The sequence below is a fragment of the Musca domestica genome, unplaced genomic scaffold, assembly GCF_030504385.1.
Source record: "Musca domestica strain aabys unplaced genomic scaffold, Musca_domestica.polishedcontigs.V.1.1 25, whole genome shotgun sequence".
NCBI classification, from domain to species: domain Eukaryota; kingdom Metazoa; phylum Arthropoda; class Insecta; order Diptera; family Muscidae; genus Musca; species Musca domestica.
The window spans coordinates 2,412,452-2,423,529 of NW_026712277.1; the positions used below are offsets into that span (position 1 = coordinate 2,412,452).

The 11,078-nt window shown below is 39.3% G+C and overlaps 1 protein-coding gene across 1 annotated transcript in view; it reads left to right on the forward strand.

Annotated features, from left to right (window-relative positions):
- Positions 1-3,792: 3,792 nt before the first annotated feature.
- Positions 3,793-11,078, forward strand: part of LOC131802825 (uncharacterized) — a 31,528-nt gene continuing 24,242 nt past the window's right edge. The window contains 8 exon segments of the mRNA XM_059123490.1: positions 3,793-4,924; positions 4,990-5,399; positions 7,537-8,425; positions 8,428-8,523; positions 8,526-8,705; positions 8,769-8,818; positions 8,820-8,940; positions 8,943-9,183. Of these exon segments, the coding sequence (XP_058979473.1) occupies positions 3,841-4,924; positions 4,990-5,399; positions 7,537-8,425; positions 8,428-8,523; positions 8,526-8,705; positions 8,769-8,818; positions 8,820-8,940; positions 8,943-9,183 (3,071 nt within the window). The 5' untranslated portion in view covers positions 3,793-3,840.

Below are 11,078 nucleotides of genomic sequence, written 5' to 3' on the forward strand. Positions count from 1 at the left end.
GTCAAATTTGGTGAAGATCGGTTCAGATATAGCTATAGCTCCCATATATACTGTTCATTCGACTTGTTACCCACAGCCGTAATATGCAGCCCGTAACAACGATATTTAGGGAAATATATGAAATACAGCTCAGAAATATTTTTGCCAAATTTTATCGAGATCGGTTCCGATTCGGATATAGCTCCCATATATATCTTTATCCGATTTCAAATAAATTGTGCACCAAATGGCCAATACAAGTCCGAATATAAAAAATTCAAATGTTTCGGCATATTTTGTCCTTTGAACTTTAAATTATAATTATAATCATAGCGTGTAAGATTGAATTCTTCCATAAAACCTATTAATTGTTATGTGGAGCTCTACTAAATTAGCAAAGTGGTGTAGGGTATCATAAAGTCGGCCCCGACCGACTTTAAGCCTTTTTTTACTGGTATTAGAATTTTTTTTAAGAACAAAAATCTGGCAAAAAATTTCTTTCCACGAATATTTTAAAATCTCTATCAGTCATATAATCGATTATTTTTTTTAAATATTTTTTCCGGTACCAACCACAAAAAATCTGTATATTTATTATATATAAGTAAAAAAAAATAAAAATTTCAAGAATTTTTTTTTATTATTTTAAAGAACTTTTTCAAGGACTCTCAGCTTAAATTTCTAAAATTTAAAAAAAAAAGTTTCGATCCACCATCATTTTTTGGGGACTAGAAATTTTTAGAGAATATTTTTCAAGGACCTTCAGTCAAACTATATAGGATTTGCTGTTAGGAATTATTTGCCATTTTCTAGATTTTTCAAAGTATTTCCTGCAAGGTCCTTAAACCAAATGATTAAAAAAATTTTCAAGGAAAATACACCAACATTTTTGATTTTTTGAGGATTGAGGTTTTTTTAGGAATAATCTGCCTCGAAAATTTTAAGGGAATCTCTTCCAAAACCACTAGCCAAAAAAATCACTTCATATACATAAAATCTGCTCAATGTTTTTTTTTTACAAAATAATTTGAAATTTGTTTCTAGTACTGGTTGCCGAGCACAATATTTGAAAAAAAAAATAGACAGATTGTCTGGAGAAGCTTTTGAATTATCTAATCTCGTTTCATGGCTCCTCTCGAGAATATTATTGTTCATAATATATTTTAATCTTCCTCAATATCGCCGAAATCTTATCAGGGACAAATAGGCATCAAGGAAACATGTGGCTAAGTACCATCCAAATAAATTCAAATTGATTAGCATGACTTGGCACAATGGTAGGGGGGGGGGGGGGGGGGGGGGTCTTAATAATGGCCAGCATAAATAAAATGAAATTTTAAAAAATTCAAAATCCTGCAATAAATCTACCCCTAATTCATAATTCTTGTGTCATAACATAAAATTGCAAAAAAATCTCCAATATTTTGCACATCATTCAATTCCCACGTTTATCGCTTGCAAGCTGCCTGCCATCTTTTTGACTTCTAGTTTTTTTTATTATTGTTATTATAACTATTTTTATTTTATTTATTTTTTTTCTAAAATCTTTATCAACTGCCACCCATTTCAATTCTCCGCCGCTTATCACCAAAGTGTGTCGTCTCAATACCAGAATAATTACAAGGCAAAAAATCGCAAAATATCACAACGTTATCAACGAGGAACAATAATTTTTTTTTTTCGAAAATTTTGCCAAATCATTTAGCGTGCGAGTTAAAGACCTCCTCTGAGAACGGTGGCATCTAATAAAACAAATAAATTTACACAAATAAAAATAAAAGCATTTTAAGCGCTGTGACTAGACATTTTCAGAGCTGTTATCATCAAGTCTTTTTGTTGTTTTATTTAAACTCGCCCAGTAAAAACAATAACAATAACCATATAATACGAAGGATGACAAAGTGAAAATCGAATATTTGGTCTGTGTCGGGAGCTACGCGAAGATGGGGAGGTATAGGTGGTTTGTGATACTACAGAGACTAGAGGAAGGGATGCAAGGGGAAAGGGGAGATATTTTGAGCAAAATGAGAGAGAGTGACTGAGAGAGAGATAGAGAAATTAAAGCCAAGTGATCTTCTTCCAAAATATGTCAGATATTTTTCTTTCCTAGGAGACCAAGTATTTTTCTTGGTCTTCTCTGGCAGAAGACCATCTGCTCTTCTATGGCAGAAGACCTCCTGGTCTTCTGTGGAAGAAGGCCTCCTGGTCTTCTCTGGCAGTAGACAACCAGGTCTTCTAGGGCAGAAGACCACCTGGTCTTCTATGGCAGAAGACCACCTGGTCTTCTATGGCAGAAGACCACCTGGTCTTCTATGGCAGAAGACCACCTGGTCTTCTATGGCAGAAGACCACCAGGATTTCTATGGCAGTAGACCACCAGGTCTTCTATGGCAGTAGACCACCAGGTCTTCTAGGGCAGAAAACCACCAGGTCTTCTAGGGCAGAATACCACCTGGTCTTCTAGAGCAGAAGACAACCTGGTCTTCTTTGCCAGAAGACCACCTGGTCTTCTATAGGAGAAGACCACCTGGTCTTCTATGGCAGAAGACCACCTGGTCTTCTATGTCAGAAGACCACCTGGTCTTCTATGTCAGAAGACCACCTGGTCTTCTATGGCAGAAGACCACCTGGTCTTCTCTGGCAGTAGACAACCAGGTCTTCTATGGCAGAAGACCACCTGGTCTTCTATGTCAGAAGACCACCTTGTCTTCTATGGCAGAAGACAACCTGGTGTTCTCTGGCAGTAGACAACCAGGTCTTCTAGGGCAGAATACCACCTGATCTTTTAGGGCAGAATAGCACCTGGTCTTCTAGGGCAGAATACCACCTGATCTTTTAGGGCAGAATACCACCTGGTCTTCTAGGGCAGAATACCACCTGGTCTTCTAGGGCAGAAGACCACCTGGTCTTCTATGGCAGAAGACCACCTGGTCTTCTATGGCAGAAGACCACCAGGTTTTCTATGGCAGTAGACCACCAGGTCTTCTAGGGCAGAAGACCACCTGGTCTTCTATGGCAGAAGACCACCTGGTCTTCTATGGCAGAAGACCACCTGGTCTTCTATGGCAGAAGACCACCAGGTTTTCTATGGCAGTAGACCACCTGCTCTTCTAGGGCAGAAGACCACCTGCTCTTCTAGGGCAGAAGACCACCAGGTCTTCTATGACAGAAGACCACCTGCTCTTCTAGGGCAGAAAACCACCTGCTCTTCTAGGGCAGAAGACCACCTGGTCTTCTAGGGCAGAAAACCACCTGCTCTTCTAGGGCAGAAGACCACCTGCTCTTCTAGGGCAGAAGACCACCAGGTCTTCTATGACAGAAGACCACAAGGTCTTCTATGACAGAAGACCACAAGGTCTTCTATGACAGAAGACCACCTGGTCTTCTATGGCAGAAGACCACCAGGTCTTCTAAGGCAGAAGACCACCAGGTCTTCTATGGCAGAAGACCACCAGGTCTTCTACGGCAGAAGACCACCAGGTCTTCTATGGCCCTGTGGTCTTCTCCCATTGAACATTTTCCCAGATTTCCTCCCAACTGTAGTTGATCCTGAAGTCGCTGCAGTCTACCCCTAAATTTCTCCCTGTAAATGCTACGCATTTACACCTCCAAGGGTGCTTTGTTTTCGTCTAATGGAATTTATTAACAACAACAACAACAAAATTGTTATATTGCACTCGAACGCCACGCTATTATCAAAACATACAAACAATTGAAAATCCAATTGAATTCTCTGATAAGAAGAAGATGCTTACAACAACAAAAACACTCCCTCAAGTGCGGTATATATAATTCAGGATTGCTGGGTAGCTGTTCAGTTAGTCCGGTTGGTTGCATTGCATCAAGGCATCAAGTTACATTATGGAGACATCGGGAGTTTTGATATATCTCATTTTGGTCATTGCCTCGGCTGTGGTTTATTTGCTGAGAAGGAATCTAAGCTATTGGAAGAGGCTGGGTATACCCCATGAGGAACCAACGGCCCTGATGGGCAATATGAATGGGTTGAGGACCCAGCGGTGTATGGGTGACATTTTGGCCGATTATTATAGGAAATTTAAGGGCTGCGGACCCTTTGCCGGCATTTTCAACGGCCAGAGACCCGGGGTGGTGCTGCTGGACAAACAACTAATCAAGCAGGTCTTGATCAAGGATTTCACACAATTCACCGATCGTGGTCTGTATTACAATGAGAAATCGGATCCTTTGACTGGACATCTGTTCTTTTTGGATGGCGATAAATGGCGGAACTTGCGCAACAAGCTCTCTCCCACCTTTACCTCGGGTAAAATGAAATATATGTACCCGACAGTAGTAAATGTGGCCGAGCGTTTTATGGAAGTTTTGACTCAAAAGGTCCGAGAAAATCCCATTGTGGATGTACGCGATATGCTGGGACGTTTCACCGTGGATGTGATCGCCAGTGTGGCCTTTGGCATTGAATGCAATAGCCTGAGAAATGCTGAGGATAAATTTCTGCAGCTTGGCAGGAAATCTATTGAAGTACAGCGCCATAATGCCCTGATCATGACATTAATTGATGGGTTTCCCCGCCTATCCAGAATGCTGGGCATGCGCACTTTGCCCCAGGATGTCCATGAGTTTTTCATGCAGACCATCCGGGAAACGGTGGAATATCGTGAGAGGAATAAAATCCAAAGAAGTGATTTTCTGAATATTCTGATTGAACTGAAGAATACTGTGGATGATAAGTCAGGGTTGGGCGGAATGGAGCTGGAAGAGTTGGCAGCCCAGGTATTTGTTTTCTTTTTGGCTGGTTTTGAAACCTCCTCGTCGACCATGGCCTATGCCCTGTATGAATTGGCCCAAAATCAGCAGATACAGGAGAGATTAAGGGAGGAGATCAATGAGGCATTTGAGGGGGATACAAAACCTAGCTATGAGACCATAATGAATTTGAGTTATCTGGATCAGGTGATATCGGGTGAGTTGTATTCAAAAACAAAACATTTTTTTCAGATGTTAATTCCCCTCCTTTCCCCTCTCCAGAAACTCTACGCAAATACCCCATTTTACCCTTCTTAAATCGCCAGGCCTTAAATGACTATGTGGTGCCTGGACACCCCAAATTTCGAATACCCAAGGGAACACCCATCTTCATACCCGTCATGGGCATACAACATGATCCGGAATTCTATCCCCAACCCGATGAATTTGATCCGGAACGTTTTTCACCAGATATGGTGAAGCAACGTGATTCCATCGAATGGATGCCCTTTGGAGATGGGCCCCGAAACTGTATTGGCGCCCGATTTGCCAAAATGCAAACCCGCCTTGGCTTGGCATGTGTTTTGAAATATTTTCGGGTTGTAGTTTGCTCAAAGACCCCATTGCACTTGACATTTCAGGCAAAGCCTTTGGTGTTGACACCACGGCATGATGTCTACCTGAAATTGGAGGCGATTTAGGGGTGGGAGATTATCTCTCTAAAGTTTAATATAAATCAGGACTGATTTTTTTTTGTTTTATAGTTTTGTAGTTTTAAAATAAATAAATGTATTTAATAAAATTTAAAAAAAGAAATTAAGAGCTAAAATCTCCCCAGGAGGAGACCTTTTTCGCATAGAAAAAAAATCTACCTCAGGAGGAGACTTTTTTTCGTATAAAAAAAAATCTACCTCAGGAGGAGGAGACTTTTTTCGTATTGAAAAAAATCTCGTACAGAAAAAAATCTCCTCATTAGGAGGAGACTTTTTTCGTACAGAAAAAATCTCCTCATTAGGAGGAGACTTTTTTCGTACAGAAAAAAATCTCCTCATTAGGAGGAGACTTTTTTCGTATAGAAAAAAATCTCCTCATTAGGAGGAGACTTTTTTCGTACAGAAAAAAATCTCCTCATTAGGAGGAGACTTTTTTCGTACAAAAAAAAATCTCCTCAGGAGGGGAGACAAAAAAAAAATCTCCTCAGTTGGAGGAGACTTTTCTCCGTATAGAACAAAAAATCTCCTCAGGAGGAGACTTTTTGCGTATAGAAAAAAATCTCCTCAGGAGGGGAGACTTTTTTCGTATAGAAAAAAATCTCCTCAGGAGGAGGAGATTTTTTCGTATAGAAAAAAATCTCGTCAGGAGAAGGAGACTTTTTTCGTACAGAAAAAAATCTCCTCAGGAGGAGGAGACTTTTTTCGTATAGAAAAAATCTCCTCAGGAGGAGGAGACTTTTTTCGTATAGAAAAAAATCTCCTCAGGAGGAGGAGACTTTTTTCGTATAGAAAAAAATCTCCTCAGGAGGAGGAGACTTTTTTCGTATAGAAAAAAATCTCCTCAGGAGGAGGAGACTTTTTTCGTATAGAAAAAATCTCCTCAGGAGGAGGAGACTTTTTTCGTATAGAAAAAAATCTCCTCAGGAGGAGGAGACTTTTTTCGTATAGAAAAAAATCTCCTCAGGAGGAGGAGACTTTTTTCGTATAGAAAAAAATCTCCTCAGGAGGAGGAGACTTTTTTCGTATAGAAAAAAATCTCCTCAGGAGGAGGTAGACTTAATCAGGAGGAGGAGACTTTTTTCGTATAGAAAAAAATCTCCTCAGGAGGAGGAGACTTTTTTCGTATAGAAAAAAATCTCCTCAGGAGGAGGAGACTTTTTTCGTATAGAAAAAATCTCCTCAGGAGGAGGAGACTTTTTTCGTATAGAAAAAAATCTCCTCAGGAGGAGGAGACTTTTTTCGTATAGAAAAAAATCTCCTCAGGAGGAGGAGACTTTTTTCGTATAGAAAAAATCTCCTCAGGAGGAGGAGACTTTTTTCGTATAGAAAAAAATCTCCTCAGGAGGAGGAGACTTTTTTCGTATAGAAAAAAATCTCCTCAGGAGGAGGAGACTTTTTCGTATAGAAAAAAATCTCCTCAGGAGGAGGAGACTTTTTTCGTATAGAAAAAAATCTCCTCAGGAGGAGGAGACTTTTTCGTATAGAAAAAAATCTCCTCAGGAGGAGGAGACTTTTTTCGTATAGAAAAAAAATCTCCTCAGGTGGAGACTTTTTTCGTATAGAAAAAAAATCTCCTCATGTGGAGACTTTTTTCGTATAGAAAAAAAATCTCCTCAGGAGGAGATTTTACGTATAGAAAAAAATCTGCCTCAGGAACTGAGGAGACTTTTGTCGCATAGAAAAAAATCTGCCTCAGGAGCTGAGGAGACTTTTGTCGCATAGAAAAAAATCTGCCACAGGAACTGAGGAGACTTTTTTCGCATAGAAAAAAATCTGCCTCAGGAACTGAGGAGACTTTTTTCGCATAGAAAAAAATCTGCCTCAGGCACTGAGGAGACTTTTTTCCGTATAGAAAAAAATCTGCCTCAGGCACTGAGGAACGTCGCAAAAAAGTCTCAAAAATTTCAATTTTCACTTCTCCAAACTTCAAATTGGCCATAAAAAATGCTCCGTCATTACCCACCAATCAAATCCGCACATGCCACCTATAGCGTTCACCTCTTATTTCTGCCGAATCATTATCAAAGTTCTTGTCATGAATACCAAAATTTCGTCTACTTTATTGCCCTATCATCGCAAAAGCGACGTCGCGTCGCAAAATAATCAGTAATCATGAGTTGACACATGTTATAAAAGCTTCTCGACTTCGGCAAACGAAGTCCAGTCCGCAACAAACCACACCGCGACTAACATGGAATTTACAAGCGTGCTTTTATACCTTCTCACCGCTCTCATTTCGGTGGCGGTGCTATTTTTACGGCGAAATCTGAATTATTGGAAGAAGCGTGGCATCCCTCACGATGCCCCGCACATGTTGTTCGGCAATATGCAGGATTATCGTACCAAACGATCGCTGAGCCAAATTATGGCGGATTATTATATGAAATTCAAGGGTACCGGACCCTTTGCTGGGCTCTATTTGGGACAACGTCCGGTGGCCCTGCTCTTGGATATACCCACCATTAAGAATGTGATGATCAAGGATTTCAATAACTTCACCGATCGTGGCATGTACTATAATGAGAAGGAGGACCCATTGACGGGCCACCTGTTCTTCATCGATAGCCATAAATGGCGTAGCATGAGAAATAAGGTATCGCCGGCCTTTACCTCGGGCAAAATGAAGTTTATGTATCCCACGGTGTTGGAGGTAATATCGGATTTCATGACTGTTCTGGATGAGCATGTCCAAAAGGGCGCAAATGGAGCGGTGGATGTTCGTGATTTGCTGGGCCGCCTGGGCACTGAGATCATTGGACGTGTGGCCTTTGGCATTGAGTGTAACAGTTTGAAAAATACCGAAGATGAATTCGTGCGCCTGGGACGTAAATCCCTTGAGGTCCCGCGCCACAATAGTTTGATCATGGCTTTCATTGATAGTTTCCCCAAGCTGGCCAGGGCCTTGGGCATGCGCATCCTCCCCGAAGATGTCCATCAATTCTTTATGAAAACCATTGTGGATACGGTGAAATATCGTGAGGAGAATAAGATTCAGCGGAATGACTTTTGAATATTTTAATTGAATTGAAGAACAACAAGGAGGACAAATCGGGTCTGGGTGGTCTGAGCTATGAGGAGTTGGCTGCCCAGGTGTTTGTCTTCTTTTGGGTGGTTTTGAAACCTCCTCCTCCACGGTGACATTTGCTCTCTTTGAGCTGGCCCAAAATCAGGAAATGCAGGAACGTCTACGCCAGGAGGTCAAAGAGACTTTGAAGAAATGCGATTCCGAACAATTTACCTATGAAAGTCTATCGGAAATGCCCTATCTCAATCAGGTGTTGTGTGGTAAGTGAGAACCCATTGAAACCTTTTCTAAAACAAAAATAACTTCCTTTTCTCCCCTCCCAGAATCCCTGCGCAAATACCCCGTGGTACCATTTCTAACACGCCAAGCCCTCAAAGGACTATGCCATACCCGGCTACCCGAAATACACCATTGAGGCAGGCACAATGGCCTTCATACCCACTCTGGGCATACACAACGATCCCGAACTCTATCCCAATCCAGAGCAATTTGATCCCGACGTTTCTCCCCCGAAATGACACGCAATCGCGAATCTGTCGAATGGTTGGGTTTTGGTGATGGACCACGCAATTGCATTGGCCTTCGATTTGGTAAACTCCAGTCACGCCTCTCGTTGGCCAATATTGTTAATCGTTATCGTTTCACTTTGAGTTCGAAGACGAAAGTTCCGCTCGAGTTCAAACCCGAAGCACCAACTATGTCTACGGTACATCCGATTTATTTGAATTTTGAAGAGATTTAAGGAGACTGTTTTAGAAAATAAAGAAAAAATTGTTATTCATTTATTTTAAATATGGATTTTTTAAAGAATATTTTTTCCAAAGTCCAACAAAGGCGTGGATTTTTTAAAGAATATTTTTTCCAAAGTCCAACAAAGGCGTGGATTTTTTAAAGAATATTATTTTCCAAGGACCATCAAAGGCGTGGATTTTTTAAAGAATACTTTTTTCAAGGACCACCAAAAGGCGTGGATTTTTTAAATAATATTTTTTCCAAAGTCCAACAAAGGCGTGGATTTTTAAAAGAATATTATTTTCCAAGGACCATCAAAGGCGTGGATTTTTTAAAGAATACTTTTTTCAAGGACCACCAAAGGCGTGGATTTTTTTAAAAAATTATTTTTCAACGACCACCAAAGGCGTGGATTTTTTAAAAATAATTTTCAAGGACCACCAAAGGCGTGGATTTTTTAAAAAATAATTTTTCAACGACCACCAATGGCGTGGATTTTTTAAAAAATAATTTTTCAAGGACCACCAAAGGCGTGGATTTTTTAAAAAATAATTTTTCAACGAACACCAAAGGCGTGGATTTAAAAAAAATAATTTTTCAAGGACCACCAATGGCGTGGATTTTTTAAAGAATATTTTTTTCAAGGACCACCAAAGGCGTGGATTTTTTTAAAATTTTTATTTCAAGGACCACCAAAGGCCTGGATTTTTTAAAGAATATTTTTTTCAAGGACCACCAAAGGAGTGGATTTTTTTAAAAATATTTTTTTCAAGGACCACCATAGGCGTGGATTTTTTAAAGAATATTTTTTTCAAGGACCACCAAAGGCCTGGATTTTTTAAAGAATATTTTTTTCAAGGACCAAAGGATGGATTTTTTAAAGAATATTTTTTTCAAGGACCACCATAGGCGTGGATTTTTTAAAGAATATTTTTTCAAGGACACACCAAATTCGTGGATTTTTTTAAGATTTTTTTTTCAAGGCCACCAAAGGTGTGGATTTTTTAAAGAATATTTTTTTCAAGGACCACCAAATTCGTGGATTTTTTTAAGATTTTTTTTTCAAGGACCACCAAAGGCCTGGATTTTTAAAGAATATTTTTCAATCAACACCAAGGCGTGGATTTTTAAAGAATATTTTTTCAATCAACACAAAGGCGTGGATTTTTTAAAGAATATTTTTTCAATCAAACACCAAAGGCGTGGATTTTTTAAAGAATATTTTTCAATCAACACCAAAGGCTTGGATTTTTTAAAGAATATTTTTCCAAACTCCACAAAGGCTTGGATTTTTTAAAGAATATTTTTTCCAAACTCCACAAAGGCGGGATTTTTTAAAGAATATTTTTTAATCAACACCAAAGGCTTGGATTTTTAAAGATATTTCCTCACGAGCGTTTATATTTTTTCCAAACTCCAACAAAGGCGTGGATTTTTTAAAGAATATTTTTTTAACAAACACCAAAGGCGTGGATTTTTTAAAGAATATTTTTTCCAAACTCCAACAAGGCGTGGATTTTTTAAAGAATATTTTTCCAAACTCCAACAAAGGCGGGATTTTTTTTTTTAAAGAATATTTTTTCCAAACCCAACAAAGGCGTGGATTTTTAAAGAATATTTTTCCAAACTACAACAAAGGCGTGGAATTTTTAAAGAATATTTTTTTCCAAACTCCAACAAAGGCGGGATTTTTTAAAGAATATTTTTCCAAACTCCAACAAAGGCGTGGATTTTTAAAGAATTTTTTTTCCAAACTCCAACAAGGCGGGATTTTTTAAAGAAATTTTTTCCAAACTCCAACAAAGGGCGTGGATTTTTAAAGAATATTTTTCCAAACTCCAACAAGGCGTGGATTTTTTAAAGAATATTTTTTCCAAACTCCAACAAAGGCGTGGATTTTT